This window comes from Danio aesculapii, chromosome 11 (assembly GCF_903798145.1).
Source record: "Danio aesculapii chromosome 11, fDanAes4.1, whole genome shotgun sequence".
Taxonomy (NCBI): Eukaryota; Metazoa; Chordata; class Actinopteri; order Cypriniformes; family Danionidae; genus Danio; species Danio aesculapii.
Genome location: NC_079445.1, coordinates 36,857,163 through 36,875,050, shown reverse-complemented (window position 1 = coordinate 36,875,050; position 17,888 = coordinate 36,857,163). Strand labels below are relative to the sequence as shown.

The 17,888-nt window shown below is 35.3% G+C and overlaps 2 protein-coding genes across 2 annotated transcripts in view; both read right to left on the bottom strand.

Annotated features, from left to right (window-relative positions):
* Positions 1-32: 32 nt before the first annotated feature.
* On the bottom strand, positions 33-10,725 carry LOC130237644 (probable transmembrane reductase CYB561D1). Its single transcript, XM_056468648.1, has 3 exons — positions 10,281-10,725; positions 5,758-5,795; positions 33-3,923 (listed from the first exon to the last, which is right to left on the bottom strand). The coding sequence occupies exons 1-3, from the start codon at positions 10,453-10,455 to the stop codon at positions 3,420-3,422; spliced, it is 717 nt and encodes a 238-aa protein (XP_056324623.1). The 5' UTR covers positions 10,456-10,725; the 3' UTR covers positions 33-3,419.
* A 2,063-nt stretch (positions 10,726-12,788) lies between these two features.
* The window catches only part of atxn7l2a (ataxin 7-like 2a), a 23,412-nt gene continuing 18,312 nt past the window's right edge, over positions 12,789-17,888 (bottom strand). The window contains exons 9-10 of the mRNA XM_056468589.1: positions 16,329-17,112; positions 12,789-13,091 (exon numbers count right to left, since the gene is read on the bottom strand). Of these exons, the coding sequence (XP_056324564.1) occupies positions 13,074-13,091; positions 16,329-17,112 (802 nt within the window). The 3' untranslated portion in view covers positions 12,789-13,073. The remainder of the gene's footprint in view (positions 13,092-16,328; positions 17,113-17,888) is intronic.

Below are 17,888 nucleotides of genomic sequence, written 5' to 3'. Positions count from 1 at the left end.
TGATATTTGATAGAGGTAACATCAGGTAAACAACATAAAATCATGGACATTTTTAAGACTGATCATGATGCTAATGTTCAGCTTTTGATAGTGTTATTTAACATGTTGCTAACATGACTAACAAATATCTGTTAACATGTTTCCAGCATATTGTAACTTGCTAGCATACATTTCTAGCACGGCTTTGTTTTAGCAAAACTTTGTTTTAATGAAATTAGCACGTTTCTAGAGCTGTTTAGCAAACATCTAGCATGTTTCAGATGATATGATTACATAAAATTAGCATTTCATCAAATTAATTTACTAAACTAACATGTCTGACACATTACTTTCATGTTTTAAGCATTGTTTAACACATTGTTAACAGGTTTTACCATGCTGTTAGCATGTCCCAGGTTAGTCCTTAGCTTTGGTAGTGATAGACTGCTAGCATTCCTAGTTTCTGGAAAGAAAAGGCTAAATTAAATTACCGAACCACAAATAAACTGAACTACTGCAAAACACATATGAAAGCTTACTGTAATGCTGTCAACACATACTGTACTTGCAATGCAAATGCAATTTTGTTAATTTTCCCAGAATGCCTCAGTGCATAGTAAAATAACATGATACCAATACAGAATTAGTCAGCTATAATGTCCTCATGGAGAGTATCAGTAGTCAGCATAAAGGTGAAGTCCACTACAAAGTGAGCATCAGCACATCCAGCAGGTTTAAACTAGTATTGACTTGTACTAGTAAGTGCAATTTAACGGCTCAACTAGGCTAATAAGGCAAGTCATTGGACAACAGTAGTTTTGTTCTGTAAAATATTTTAAGGGGGTAATAAAATTTACCTTAGCAGTTACAATTTTTTGACTTTATCCAGAAAAAAGAAAATACTGAAAACCTGATTTTCCTCTGTTACATTACAAATTCACAGAGTGCTAATTATTTGGTCTTTAACTGAATATAAAAGGGGTGCCCAAACGCTGTCCTGCAGGGCCGGTGTCCTGAAAAGTTTCATTCCAACCCCAATCAGACACACCTGGGCTGGTTAATCAAGCTCTTAAGCGTGGTCACACAGGGCTTTTCTCCCCATAGACTTCCACTCATAACCACACGAATGCATCAGACCGGAAACACAAGCTCGTGCAACAAGTTTCGCAGTTCACTGCAGAACAAAGTTCAAGCTTGGTGAACTCTGACATGCGAAATCGCATAACTTGACTGTGTGAGACCAATCGAAGATCAAAACATGACCTCTATAGACAGAAATGAATTATGGACCAATCGCTCGCTTTTTTTTAAGTCTAATCATCATGTTTAATCCCGCCCCTTTTCGCAGTAGCCTTACTACAGAATTTCACATGCTCAAAATCTACTGTGACCGCGGCATTACTACGCTTTCTAGAAACATCCTTACAGGTGTGTTGAAGCAAGATGGAGGTAAAATCTGCAGGATACCGGCCCTCTGAGACCGAGTTTGAGAACCCCTGGTATATAAAAACTGTGATCGATTTGAAATAAATGTATTTTATATTACAAATTTTGTGGTAAATATATGATTTCCTTATTTTATAAAAGACTGAAAGTGTCTGCAGTTCATTACTATTAAAAATACCTTAAATGTATTTTATATGTACTCTTATATTTAGCATATTTAGAAAGTATCTAAAACTGCATCTGTATTGAATAAGAAATAAAGCAAAAAAGTTAATTAATCAGGTTTAAACAACATTGTAAATATTGAAAAATAGGCATTTTAGAATAGAATTGAAAGAGTTTAACAAATTTAATAAACGACCTGAGCTTTCAAAACTAATCACAAGTTTGTAAGCAGCTACAGTAAATTCCTTCTGTGAATAAACTATATTTACTGTACACTTCACTAAGGGTTTTTAGAGTAGAACATTATGAGAAAATGTCCTAGATCAGGGGTGTTCAACCCTGTTCCTGGAGATCTACCTTCCTGCAGAATTTAAAAACTCAACTCAACTAAACTAACTAGGAGCACTTGGTAATTAAATTCAGGTGTGTTTGATTAAGGTTGCAGCTGAATTCTGCAGGACGGTCGATCTCCTGCAACAGGTTTGGGCACCCAGGTCCTAAATGTATATAGCATGAATGCAATCTTGACATGCTACACATACTAGTGTCTGTTGTGTTTTCATAACATTCATAAATCCTCTCCTGTGAACTCATGGGAAGTGTACATCATCTACGCAGAAGAAGATTTTCTGTATGTATTTTACAGTTGTTTTAGGAATACTTTCAATTTGGACACTTCTATTCTGCACCCTTTTTGCGTGTTAAATACGAAATAAACGTGAAATTCTCTGAATTTATTGCATTTATAATCAGGGTGCGAATTCGAGGGGGTTTGGGAAGGATTGACCCCCCTAATTAATGCTTAATCCCCCCTGAAGGACATCAAAACAAAATATATGGGGGGGGTCAGCCCTTTAATGGTGAGGAATAGTTTACTCTGGTCTGTATTTTAAATAATTATGTTATTAATTTAAATAATAGATAATATAGATTTACATTTGATCACCTCTATGGTTCATACCACTGTGAATGCATTATCACTCCAATCAGTCTGCGAGAAAAAAAACTCATTCAACAATCTAGAACACCAATAGACAATATGTTTACAAGATTCTTGTAAGATTGGTGTTTGTTTCTACATACAGCCTAAAAGTAAAGTCAATTTAGATGCCTGGTTTGACCTACAGTATGTGATTTGCTACTTTTGAGGTTACTGTAGGTCAGAATACGCTAAACATCCCAGAAAACACTGAAAACTGAAATACATTGTATTAATAAATTAGATGTAATTTAAATAAATACATGAATTTGACTGACTGAAGCATGTATTACACAAAATAACATTACTGAAAATGTTGACCCCCCGATCGTCAAAGTATAATTGGCACCCTGTTTATAAGGTATGAATTTGAGTGAAACATCATTTTTTTTGGAAAAGTCTGATAATATTTAGTTAAAATGTCAAATGTTTCCATTTGCGGTGACTGAAAATTGAAATTTACAATGATTTCTTTCAAAATAAAAAAATAAATAAGCATATTTCAGCCTAAAAAACTATCAATTTCAACATTTTTGTCTTAAATTTGAAAGAACAGTCGTCAGTGGTTTATAGCATAAAGCAAAAATGACGTTTTACTTAAACACACAACTATAATAGTAAATCCAGAGAATCAGAATCTGATCTGTTTGGAGTAAATCATTTATTAAATAGTTTTCTGAAAAAATAAATGAAAATGATATTATATATGAAATTATAAGCACGTGGGACATTTCCAAAAGCATCATACTTCACATCGAGTTTAAATCTTTATAAAAGAGTCCTCAGACCCCTATTAAAGTATATTAAATATTAAAACGTGATCCAGATCAGTGACCCCTCTACAGAGTCTTCAGCTGGTGATCTTCTTCTTGGGCAGGAAGGCACTAGTGATTTGATTCATCACCACTAAAGCAGGAAACAGCGGCAGAAACAGGAAGACATACCAGAAAGTGCCACTCACCGAGGCCTGAAACCAGTCCGTAAACATGGCGGACATGAGCGTGACGGTAGCCAGCAGATACGCCACCAGACCACAGGTAGCATGATAGAGTCTCAGCCGTGGGAAAGAGCGAGTGCTGATGAGTTTGGGGAAGATCAGCAGGACCCCGCAGATGGCTTGCAGAAGCGTAGCGGCCATCGTGGAGACCCCCAGGAGGCTGTGCCAGGACGTGAAGTGCTGATACTCCTTTATGTTCTTACTGGCCATCATGAAGCCCAATCCCGTGGCTCCACAGATGAGCAGAAGAGCCTGGAAGAACCAGTGTAGACGAACCTTCCACTTGCGGGACTTAAAGCAGAACGGACTGCCCTCAGCGGAGAACAGCAGGATCCCTTCTGTCATACACAGGCCAAACTAAAACACATAACAGGACAAATTTTAATCATACGCCTTTCTTTTAATGCCCAATATTTGAAGACTATCGTACAGGGGAAAAAGGATTTTTGCTAAATTGTTGCAAACAGTTTAATGGGCTGAAATTGTGAAATTTTATAAACTAATTTCGAGGAGCATGTGATATGATTGATCGCGGCTGGTGTCTCATCCGTAATCAGCAATAATCCAATCAGATTGATCCAAGCCTACAATCAATAGACCGATTTCACCCTACTGCCTTCGTTTTGGAAGAATCCCCCTTTCCACCTCATCTCCTTTTCCTACCTGATTTCAGATCCCCTTTTATGCTAATTGATCAGGCGGGAGGGTTCCAAGCTCAGGGTTCTCTCCCAGGACAGCATGCCAAACCTGCTAATAGCGTCAATCAATATCTAAGTGTGAACTCTTGAAACAAACAGATTAAATTGAGTAATGTTCAACTTAAGTTGATTATTCAGCTCATATTAATTGTTTGCAACCACTTACCTTAAAAAAAGCAAGTAAATCTAATGAATCTTTTTTCAGTGTATGTTATTTATACTTTAAACAAAACACAAACCTATTCAGGATATGGCTGCAACATTATTACGTGTATATATATATGTGTGTGTATATATATATATGTGTGTGTATATATATATGTGTATATATATATGTATATATATATGTGTACATACACATATTGTGTTTTTCCCGCATACAAGTTTGTTATTTCCAATGGAAGCGCAGTGGCCTTCCAGGCGCTCCCTGTTGAAACTTTGCCACAAACGCACTGAGAAGCACATGACAAGAATTGACCGATTAGGTTCTGCTTGTATGGAATATACACATTTCGTTAGACTAATTATCTCAGACAAACGGAACACCCAAACACTGAAGTGTTTTTTAATTTTCTCTATAAGATGGCTGCCTAGCAAACTACATACAACCACCCACCGGGCCGCGGTAAAATTGTCAAGCGTCGACCGGTCCACGGTGATAAAAATGTTGGTAAGCGATGTTTTATATGACCAGTTTTGTGGTAAAGAAGTCAAAGTATTAAATGATATATGAAATGCCTGATGTACACTACTATTAAAAACATTTTTTAAATGTATTTTGTATAATGTGTAAGCTAAAGCGGCATTTATTTTGATTATTATCAGCATCATCTAGCAGCTTTATCTATTTTGATAATTAAAAAATAAAGCAAAAAAAGTTAAATTGGGAAATATTAGTTATTTCAGCAGCCATTATCATTACAATATGAAAAGAATATGAAAGCAATGCCAGTAAAGATTTCTTTATTATCATCGATAATGAAAACATTTGTGCAAACTGTGATTCTTTTTAATCAAACATTCCAATCAATAGCATTTACTTGAAACTTTTCTGCAACACTGAAAGTCTTTACTGTCATTTTGATCATTAATGCTGCATGGATGAAACAATGTCTTTTTTTTATTGTCAAACTTGTAAACAGTACTGCATATGAAGACTCGATGTCAGTTCAGACTCATCTACTGTCCTTCCCATGCGTGAATGACCTGACAGATCTCTGTTAGCAGAGAAGTGAACGTGTTGTGTCTGTCATTGGGGTCAGTGGAATCAGACTAATTCCACTGTCTTTGTGTTTCAGCACAGGCTATTCATTATTTACTAGAGGCATGTTTAATTCATCCCCGCAGAGCTCAACATCACTGAAACGCACTGAATTATTTAAAACGCCAGGAGTGATTAGATCAAAGGAAATCAGACTTTTATCGATGTATGGCTAAAAATATGATGGAGTGTGTAATCAATGTGTGCTTGAGTATTCAGCTATTCGACTCACCCCGAGTGACATGCAGACGGGATGCCAGGAGAACAGACCTGAAATCAAACACAGCATAAATACGTGAGATGAAGAACACAGATTTTTGGAAAGATTCTTTAAACGTTCATTTACAATTATGGAAAAAAAACACTTAGAAATTCTTAATTTCTCTGGATTTATGATTTATAGTCAAATGCAGTTTTGTTTTATGCTGTAAACTTGTTATTTTATGCATAAAATATTATTAAAATATTATTAATTTACATAGTAATGACAAAATATTATACATGTTTTACCTTCAGAAGAGTTAAGAACTCAATACGTGCAATAACCTTCATTTTCAGTCAATTCAATTTCAATTGACTGAAATCATTTGTTATTCTTCTGCACATCTGTCATTTAAACACAATAAATTACAAATGTTTACTTTAGGTTTTGAATAATTAATAATTTGAGGATAGTTATAAAGGTGATTTTATATACACAGATTTTTAAATAACGTTGACCTGAGTCAAAAAATGACCAGAGTGAGATTAAATAATGGGAAAAAATGAAGACATTGGAGGGCCTGATAACATGTATTCCAAAACATAAAAAAATACTAATAAAATGAAAAATATTTTACAACTTTTTTTCCCCACTTAGTTTTGACTCCTCACTAAAACACAAAAAATGCTAATAAAAATCATCTCATCTGTAATTTAAAAAAATTAAACAAAAAAAAAAAAAGTCATATATACATTTATAAATCATAAACCCAAAGAAGCGGAGTAGTGTTTTCTTAACTTTTTCAGATATATTCACGTAAAACCATACTTATTTTGACCAGCAAATATTAAAATATATAAAGTGATCATGCAGAATTGTATTATATTTTAGGTTACTGAAAATGTATTCCTGACAAATGAGTAGAACTTAGTGGCTTTAAAATAGTGGTAAAAGATGCACATATTAATTTACAATTGATTATTGCTCTGCATTACTGAAAATAAGTATTGCGTGTAAATATGGTCTCTCTGACTTTTTTGTTTTAACCCTAGTAAAATGTTTGCTCTAGTAAAACTCGTTTGCTCAGGGGGAAAAAATGAACTGAAGGATACATTCTAATGTAGGCTGTCCAGATTACGGGCACAAAAAGTAGCACACTTTTATAGACTTGATGCTTGAAAGCTCTTCCTTTTTGTCTGTTTTTATATCAATCCATGTCTATATTGACCAATAATCTGCGTGGGATTTCAAGTGATGGTTATTTACACAAATTATTGTTTTATACTGTTTCCAATACGCCATAAAGTACCATAGTATCTTAAAGTAACTTACTATGTAAAGGTAAATACATTAGTTTGCTTCAGTTCTTTTAAAACTGTCATCATACAGTATATGTATCAAAATGCTCAAACAAGTGTAAACATATGCAAATGAAGCAAGGAAATGTTTCCCATACGCCATAAAGTACTATAAACCTAAAATAAATTACCATGCAATGTTAAACAGCATTACTTTGTCTCACTACTTTAAAAAATGTCATCATATATGTACCAAAAATCCTCAAACAGGTGTAAACATACGCAAATGAAGCAATTAAATGTTTCCGATACGCCATAAAGTAGCATATTGACTAAAGTAACTTACCATGTAACGTTATATAGCATTACTTTGCCTCACTACTTCAAAAACTGGCATCATATGTGTACCAGAAATGCTCAAACAGGTGTACACATATGCAAATGAAGCAATGAAATGTTTCTAATACACCATAAAGTACCAAAATTTATCGTAATGTAACTTACCATGTAAACTTACCTAGCATTATTTATCCTGAGTACTTCTAAAACTGTCATCATATACTGTGTGTACCAAAAATGCTCAAACAAGTGTAAACATACTTGAATGAAGCAATGATTCCATTACGCCATAAAGTACAATATTATTGTAATGTAACTTACCATGTAACGTAAAATAGCATTATTTGTCTCACTACTTGAAAATCTGTCATCATATATGTACCAAAAATGCTCAAACAAGATTTAAACATTTGCAAATGAAGCAATGAAATGTTTCTAATACGCCATAATGTACCATATTATCTTAAAGTAACTTACTATGTAAAGGTAAATACATTAGTTTGCTTCAGTTCTTTTAAAACTGTCATCATACAGTATATGTATCAAAATGCTCAAACAAGTGTAAACATATGCAAATGAAGCAAGGAAATGTTTCCCATACGCCATAAAGTACTATAAACCTAAAATAAATTACCATGCAATGTTAAACAGCATTACTTTGTCTCACTACTTTAAAAAATGTCATCATATATGTACCAAAAATCCTCAAACAGGTGTAAACATACGCAAATGAAGCAATTAAATGTTTCCGATACGCCATAAAGTAGCATATTGACTAAAGTAACTTACCATGTAACGTTATATAGCATTACTTTGCCTCACTACTTCAAAAACTGGCATCATATGTGTACCAGAAATGCTCAAACAGGTGTACACATATGCAAATGAAGCAATGAAATGTTTCTAATACACCATAAAGTACCAAAATTTATCGTAATGTAACTTACCATGTAAACTTATCTAGCATTATTTATCCTGAGTACTTCTAAAACTGTCATCATATACTGTGTGTACCAAAAATGCTCAAACAAGTGTAAACATACTTGAATGAAGCAATGATTCCATTACGCCATAAAGTACAATATTATTGTAATGTAACTTACCATGTAACGTAAAATAGCATTATTTGTCTCACTACTTGAAAATCTGTCATCATATATGTACCAAAAATGCTCAAACAAGATTTAAACATTTGCAAATGAAGCAATGAAATGTTTCTAATACGCCATAATGTACCATATTATCTTAAAGTAACTTACTATGTAACATTAAATAGTGATTATTAAACCACACTGAACTGAGCTAAGCTGAACTGAATTTAAACACTATAAACTGAACTACACTGTTCCAATTTACTATGACCTTTTATGTGAAGCTGCTTTGACACAATCTACATTGTATAAGCGCTTTACAAATAAAGGTGAATTGAATTGAATAGTATTACTTTACCTCAGTAACGTTACTTCTGAGACTGTCATCGTATATGTACCAACATTGCTCAAACTGATGTAAACATAACTTTTGCAAATGAAGAAATGAAATGTTTCTAATACGCCATACAGTATGGAAGGTAGTTCCTGACTATTTTAAATAATTCAAATAAACCTTGGAAATTAAAACCAAAACCAAAAATATTTTCATTTCCAAGGTTTACTTGATTTATTTAAAATTAATGAGCTTTTTAAACAACGTTTGTGAAAATAAAATGCCAAAATATGACCAGAGTAAGATTAAATAATGAGAAAAAATTAGGAGATCAGAGGGTCTGATAAATTTATTAAAAAAAATGAATACATATAAAATAAAATGAAAAATAAACTTTTTTTTGTACTTTTCCCCACTTCATTTTGACTCCTTAACTCTTCACTAAAACAAAAATAACACAAATAAAAACTGCCTAATGATATACATTTAATATATAAATGCTAAGATGTCGCATCTGTAATTTATCAAATAAAACAAAAATCCATAAAGTACCATATTAGGGGGGGGGGGGGTAATTCTGACTTCAACTGTATGTACCAAATACTTGCCTCTCCGGGGCATCTTTTTTTTTATTTATTTTTATTTTTTTTAAATGCTTTGTTTATGATTTTTGTTTTAAAATTTTGCACTAAACAGAAAATCAAACAGTCAACAACAATTTTCTTTAAATTAAAACAGGAAAAACTCACTTGCTAATATAATTTTCTTACTTATAATGTAAATAAGAATACCTTTCGGAAATTATATTATTAAAGAGAATCTCTGAATGTGCGAATACTAAACCAACTTTTCCTCAAATTAAACATGAGCAGATGAAGACTCTAGTTTTGTTATAAAACTAAGCTAAGTCTTATTTACACAAGTCTTATTTACTAGGCTAAGTCTTATTTACATTACGTCGTTTTAAAACTATACTTATGGTCGTCAGTCTTGTAAATATGCCTGTGGATATTAAAAGTATTACAAATATGGTTAGTTTCAGTTTTTAGTTTAAAAGCTGTCTGGAATAGTATGTTTATGGATTTTACAGTATGTTTTAATGTTGTTTTTTTTGTATTTATTTTTTTTATAATGTAGTGTCACAGTGTACCTGTAACAGGTGTCCTGACATTTTATCCTACCCCTCAGATTATGCTACCAACACTGTATTTGAATGGTTCTGATGTTGGGGTTAGTGGTAGGTTTGGGCGATATTACAGCTTCGTATCACACTATTCCACTTTTACACTGGTAGTAAAATCTGATGAGCAGCACATTGCGTCATCAAAATGTGCTGCCTACTTTTTGAATGGGAGGTAGAACAATCTGACAAGGTAGAACACCGGGAGTAGTATAATCCTTGACGAATTTGTATATCCTTGACGAATTAAGTGTATTCATTTATTGTTTGCCAAATAAAAATTAAGAAAAAAAAGAAGAGAAATAACTCACTTGTTCCTGGTCTGGAGAGTATGAATGTGAGAACGACCAGGCCGAGAGAAACTATGTGCGCCGCGACCACTGACAGCCTGCGGAGCCACAGAAAGATCCAGAATTCCCGCATCCCGAGTCCTTCCCCAACCGCGCTGTACTCCACATCCGACTGAGAGCGCATCCCTCGCGCCATTCCCAGACAATTCACATCCAAACACCGATTACAGATGAAAAACTACCTCAAGAGTCATCCCTACAGAGTTTAACATAACCTGGAGTATCCGCGTAACATATCAACTACCAAACTCTCCTCATTTTAAAAGCAGAGTTGTTGTGGAAAAGCGGTTTTTCCTGTTTAAGTGCCATTATCGGTGCTGTTGTTGTGAAAGTGACACTTGGCAATGCATTTCCTGGAAAGGAATCCTACTACGGTAAAGGATTGCTTATTAATATTCAGGAGCCATGCCGTTGCGATTGGAAGGTTACCAAGCAACGCGAGATTGAGCCCATTAATATTCAAAAGTAGAGCGTTCGGCATTGGAGAGCAGTCGGAGGACGTCAGCAGAGTTTATAAATATTCAAACAGAACATGATACGTAAGCGTTATCTACTTAATTATTCATGAGATAAGCCAGCGTGTGCATGACATTTTGAAGTAAGAGAAATAGATCTCAGAGACACCTAATGGCGAACCGGTGTGAGATATATAAATAAAAAATCACATATACATATAAATATACACACACATACATACATTGACAGTCAAAGGTAAGACTTTTAAAGACCTTTTTAAGTCCATTATGCACTCAATTTCAGACTTATACTGGGCAAAACACTAAGGGGTTTCTCTAATGAACAGTGTAAAAATACTTCATTAAAATTCTAATTTAGTTATTTCTTAGCCACATGTTTTAAATAATGTGTCTAAACAAGCAAACTCTAGTTTAACTTTAACTTAGTATCTTTTTTCAGCATACTTTAACTTAGTATCTTTTTTCAGCATAAATTGATAAAAAAAAACCTTTTATTTTTAATTTTTATATGGATTGTTAATTGTACCGATCGGGTAGCTTTACATGGACATTGAAATATTAAGACCTGTTCAAAATTCTATTCAGTGAATTTAAGACTTTTTAAAGGCCTAAAAGTATTTGAAATTTAAGAGCCTGTGGACAGCCTGCTTAAAAAACAAAACAAAAACAAACAAAAAAAACATATTTTCAAGTGGTCTTTTTTAAAGCCTTATAGTATATACATTCACCGGCCTCTTTATTAGGTACACCTGTTCAACTGCTCGTCAATGCAAATTTCTGATCAGTCAACCAAATGGCAGCAATAATGCATTCAGGCATGTAGACATGTTCAAGATCTGCTGCAGTTCAAACAGAGTGTCAGAAGGGGAAAGAAAGGTGATTTAAGTGACTTCGAATGTGACATGGTTGTTGGTGCCAGACGGGTTGGTCTGAGTATTTCAGAAACTGCTGATCTACTGGGATTTTCACGCACAACCATCTCTAGGGTTTACAGAGAATGGTCAGAAAAAGAGAAAATATCCAGTGAGCGACAGTTCTGTGGGCCCAAATGCTTTGTTGATGCCGGAGGGGAATGGCCAGACTGGCTTCAGCTGAAAGGCAACAGTACCTTAAATAACCACTCGTTACAACCGAGGTATGCAGAAGAGCATCTCTGACCGGACAACACGTTCAACCCTGAGGCGGATGGGCTACAGCAGCAGAAGACCACACCGAGTGCCACTCCTGTCAGCCAAGAACAGGAAATTTAGGCTACAATTCACACAGACTCACCAAAATTGTACAATAGAAGACTGGAAAAACATTGCCTGGTCTGACAGGTCTCGATTTCTGCTGTGACATTTGTATGGTAGGGTCAGAATTTGGCATCAACAACATGAAAGCATGGATCTATCCTGCCTTGTATTAACGGTTTAGACTTATTTTGGTGGTGTAATGTGTTGTGGATATTTTATTAGCACACTTTGGGCTCATTAGCACAAATTGAGCATCATGCTAACGCCACAGCCTACCCGAGTATTGTTGCTGACCATGTCCATCCCTTTATGACCACAGTGTACCCTTCTTCTGATGACTACTTCCAGCAGGATAACGCACCATCTCATAAAGCGCAAATCATCTCAGACTGGTTTCTTGAACATGACAATGAGTTCACTGTACTTAAATGGTCTCCACAGTCGCCAGCTCTTAATCCAATAGAGCACCTTTGGGATGTGGCGGAACGGGAGATTCGCATCATGGATGTGCAGCCGACAAATCTGCAGCAACTGCGTGATGCTGTGTTAATATGGAGCAAAATCTCTGAGGAATATTTCCAGTACCTTGTTGAATCTATGCCACGAGAGATTAAGGCAGTTCTGAAGGCAAAAGGGGTCCAACCCGATAGTCGTAAGGTGTACCTAATAAAGTGGCCGGTGAGTTTGCGTGTGTTTTCTGAAATCACATACACAAAATAACCTTTTATATAGAAAACATTAACAGAAATAGACAGTGCTGAGTATAAAGAATATTTTAATCCATTTTATAAACAACATTTACGTAGCAGCATTGTTCAGTAGATTCTGAGGTATTTTCTGAATTCACAGAGAAATTCACGCCCCCATCTGGTTTCATACACACACACACACACACACAAACTGACATACACACAAACTGACATTCAAAGTAGCATTCACACACACGCGCACATACAGTCAAACATCCCGAGACCTGCGTCCATAGCTCTGTATGGTAGAGTTCATAGGGCTCGCTCTTTTAGTGGCTTGTAAGGCTGGCACTCTCAGTGGTGCAATTTTGGCTGTAGAAAAAGACAACAGAGAACAATTAATGTGATAATGAACCACGTGAAGAGTTTTGGAAATCTAAAATTATACCTAAACCCCTCATAAACAAATATACACATTATAATGTTTATTCCAGTCAAAAGTCTCTTACGCTCAAAAAGCCTGCATTTATCAAAAATACAGTACAAAAGGGAAAAGGGAATTAGGTTGTTACTATACTGTGAATTATTACAATTCTTTATATTGTTATTTAAAAGCAAGTGTTTTACATTTTAATACATGGCAGATTTGACATTTGCAGTTCTTACTGCATCATGGTCTTCAGTGTGCTTTTGATATTAACACATTTTTATTTTATTTCTTTATTTGTTGATTATCATGGTTTAATAAAAAAAAACAATTATGGTTAATATTATTATGCACACTGTGATACACAGTACTGCTTATAAAGAACATTACTAGCCTAAAATAACAGACAACAGAGACATTTTTAGACTAAAAAAGAAAACTATTTAAAAATAAAAATATAAATGGATTCTGCTGGTTTAAACAAATGTATAACATATCTATTTAATAAATAATCATACACATTTCATTTTAAATATGCATATAACAAAATGGAGATTTTAAATATTTTGGATTAAAATGTATTTCATTAAAATATGTATATTTTTTAAGGGAACAAATGTATAATATACACGCTAATATATGCAAATAAATGGAAAAAATTAAAATAACATGACAACTCTTAAGTTATGACTTTTTAAGTTATGAAGTTAATAAAAATAAATAAACAAATAAATAAAAATTAATGCAAATAGATTAAGTTTGGGCCCACTTGTACAAAATTATTTGCAAGATCAAGAGTTCATTGTTTTTGTCAAAAAATAAAAATCAATTCTACTGATCGAAAACAAATAAAATATCCACCTTATAAATAATTCTACATCTTTTAAGCATGCATAAAAACAAAATGGATATTTAAAATTCTTTTGTTAGGGCATTTCATTGCTACATGCATATTTAAAGGAACAAATCTATAACAGACATTCAAATATGTTATTAAATGAAAAAATGTAAATTTATGGAAAAACAAATCTTTCTTTTTAAAAAAAAGATCCATATATGACAACTCTGAAGATTTGAGTAAAATAAAAAAATGCTAATAAATTATGAGGTTACTTGCACAAATTTATCTACAGGATTGAGTTCATTTGTCAAAAAATATAAATATAAATGAATTCTGCTGATTCAAATAAATGTAGAAAATATCCATATTTTTAAAGTATTATACACATTTTAAATATGCTGCATAAATATTTTTTTCATATAATTGCAATAATGCAAATAATATGCACATAAACTTATTTTGTTTCTAAAAGGATTTCATTGCTATACGCATATTTAAGGGAACAAATCTAAAATATACATGCAAGTATATGTAAATAAACGGAAAACAAATATTTGTTTCTATAAAATATTCACATATATGATAACTCTGAATTCATGACCAAGTAAAATAATTTTTTAAAATATATTAATGTAAATAAGTCAAGTAAGAGCCCACCATCCAGAATGAGTTAATTTATTTTGCAATTAAAAAAATATATAAATAAATAATAATAATAATAATAATAATAATAATAATAATAATAAATACCCCGGTATACTACTATCACTACACTACAGTGTTAAGGGCGGCTCACACGGAGTTATTTATTTTTTTTAATCCTGAATGATTGTAGCATGTCAGACTGCACCAACATGGCTCCCATGTCACACTGTAAGATCTCAGCTGTCATAAAGTCAGACTGAACGACAATGAAGACATGAAAGAAAAGCCCCAGGAAATTGACGTCATCCACCTGTGATTCTTTCATTATCCTGCGTTTTGAAATGATTCAGAAAGTAAACGTAATCAATCTTGTAGTGGCAATTTTGCTCAGGCAGTTGTCTCATTAATAAAACCAGGAAGGAAAAAACTGTTTTGACTTTTTCCTGCGGTCATTTGAATTGTCACATGGATTGGGCATTAAATTCAGAGCTCCTATTGGTTCTTGGATTGAGGCTCATCGCAGCTGTTGTCACACTGCAGGAAAGTGTCGTAAAATCTTCTGACACTGCCAGAACTTCAGAGGAAAAATCTGATCGCAACAGGCACTAAGCGGCTGTCAGTGAACATGTCAAACAAACGATCAAAGATTTTAGTCTAGGATTTCAGGAATCTTTTAGGATTTCCCAACTTTGTCTCAGATGACTAAATCGTGGCTGAAATCTCACAGTGTGAGCAGGGCTTTAGTGCAACTTTCAAAATACATTAAATTATAGATCAGCCCAGACAAATGTGCAAAAGCACCTATTAGACTCATTGTGTTGAACAATGACTTCACATCAGCACATGAGGAGTACAGTGCACAGACCCTCACAGAGTACAAGGCCCAATCTCAAAACCTATTTTTGTACCCTCGATTGTAAGGGCCAAGGGGAAGGGCTTTAAAATTTACCCATAAAAATTGGTACTGCATGACAGCACCAGCACACGTCATCATATGTCATCTTGATCTCTTGCTTCATATGAGATCAGACGATCGCGACTGCTGTAGTTATTCCAGTTGTGCTATTTTTTTATATTTCTCTTCAGGAAATCACTGAAGGCATATATTATGTTATCATAACAATATAATGTGGCAATAAGCTCGTAACTATACGGTGCACTTACACAGTGACCATATTCATCTATGTAAACACACAAACACAACATTAACAATATAGCAGACACTGTAAAAAGGTCATTCCCAGACACTAGACTTTACTGACAGGGTATCTGAGTGTCAGAATGTGGTGGGACAGCTGTACAGGAGTTTTGATTATAGATTGCGAAAGTAGCGGTTTTTATTTTGGCATTTTTTTTTTAAAGCATGACGGTAAAACACGAACGCAGTTATAAATGTATTAAAACATGTGCTTGTTTGTTGTAAAAAATTGTAATAATGACAAAAAAAATACTAATTTGTGGATCTCCTTACTTCCGGGTGCAGTGATTCTGCTGTTGTGGCTGGTGTATTCTGGGAAATTCTTACCCCTTGGATTCAAGTGTGGTTCACCCCTTCCCCTTAGCCCTACGCCTTCAAGCTAAAGAGAATTGGGACACCCCTACCCCTTGACGTGAACGTGCAAAACGAGGGGTAGGGGGGTAAGGGGGAGAATTGGGATTGGGCCCAAGTCAAACTCAGGCCTAAACACTCCCTCACCTTTTGTGTGCTGAGTTTCTTCTCTCCTCCTACAGAGAGTCCCGACCCTTTGCTTTCCTTCCAGGTGTAGAAGCCGGAGTGAGGGGACGTGGGCAGCCGGTGGGGTTTGGAGGGTGGAGACGAGCCACTGTTTTTGCGTTTCTTCCCCAAACTCTTATGGTCAAAGCTGGACACCCTGAGTCCCGAGTCCAGTCCTCGGCTGTCTGGAGCCGACTGAGGAGTCCTCTTAAAGGCCCAAGAGGAGGGGGCGTGAGGGTCCGAGGGCCTCGCTTTGCTTCCTGGCGAAAGCGAGCCGTTGGTTTGTCCGTGAGAGGCTGACGGTGGCGTTTTGCTAATGAGTGGACGACTCTTGTTCTGGGACACACAGTTCTTGTCCGGGCTGACGGCTGAGTCCGAGTCTTCAAAAGAGGCTTTTCGTTTGCGCAGTGCAGCGGCGTCCGGTGTGGGCGTCCGATCTGATTCCCTGAGACGCATCTGCTGTTTGCTGGGCCGCCCGACTGGGTTTTTGGGCCGCCCGGGGCCCGATTGAGAAGGAGACCGTCCGAGTTTACTGGAGCCAGAGTTCTCGGACTGAGAGTAAGCCTTGCTGGTGGAGGAACTCTGTGGGTTTGGCTCCTTGCCTGGTCCGTGGGAAGAGTAGAAGGAAGTCTTGAGAGAGGAAGTCGTGTTGTGACTTCCTGCTCTTGGTTTGGAATGCTGGGAAATGGAGGAAGGAGAGGCAGGAACGGCTGCAGGCTTGGCTTGGGGACTCTGGGATTGAGGATCTGATGCTTGAGGTATTTTTCTGTGAGAGGGAGAGGAGTCAGGGTTGAATATATATATCAGAAGAGCGTTCACTTTCACATGCAGTACAGGGAGTAAAGAACAGGGTTTTGTCAGTGCCTTGAAAAGCTTTAGCTAATAGGGATTAACCTCAGAGCTACCTTGGAGAAACAAACACTCATAAAGCGAGAGGATCTTGGCACGGGCTCAAAGCACGCAATCTGGGAGCGAATCTCACAGAACCGGTCAAGAACAAGCTCTGCTCACATTTCACCCCAAAATCAAGCGACAAAAAGTACACCGAGTATTTGGAGAGTATTATAAGTAAATTGTTGAAGTAACTGCAAGTATTAACCAAAAACTGAGAAATGCACACTTGCAGTTAAGGAAAAAATTGGGTTCCACTTTATATGAGGTGACCTTAACTAATATGTACTTACACTGAAATTAATAATTTGTTGCAATGTACTTATTGTGTAAATCTGTTTTACATGGTACTTGTGATTGGTTAAATACCTGCATGTAATTACATCTGTAATCAAAAACTAATGCAAAGCAATGGACTGTAATGTATAGAGGAATGAAAACATGGAATGAATTGCCATCAGACATTACATGCTTTGTAACAAGTAAAATAAGTTTTAAAAAAATCGTTAAAGAAATATTGTGCCAATATAGTGGATTGTTGATCTGGATGTTACATCTAAATTTTGTATTTTAATGTTTTTATTGACCTTGTTATGTATTAATGTAATTTTGTGTTGTGTTTGATGGACCCCAGGAAGAATAACCATAAAT

Excerpts from the sequence above, each read along its gene's own strand:
- LOC130237644 (XM_056468648.1), bottom strand. The coding sequence starts at position 10,455 with ATGGCGCGAGGGATGCGCTCTCAGTCGGATGTGGAGTACAGCGCGGTT. Across the intron at positions 5,796-10,280 it reads ACTCTCCAGACCAGGAACAA|GTCTGTTCTCCTGGCATCCC; the intron begins GTGAGTTATTTC and ends GTTTGATTTCAG. Across the intron at positions 3,924-5,757 it reads CCGTCTGCATGTCACTCGGG|TTTGGCCTGTGTATGACAGA; the intron begins GTGAGTCGAATA and ends TATGTGTTTTAG.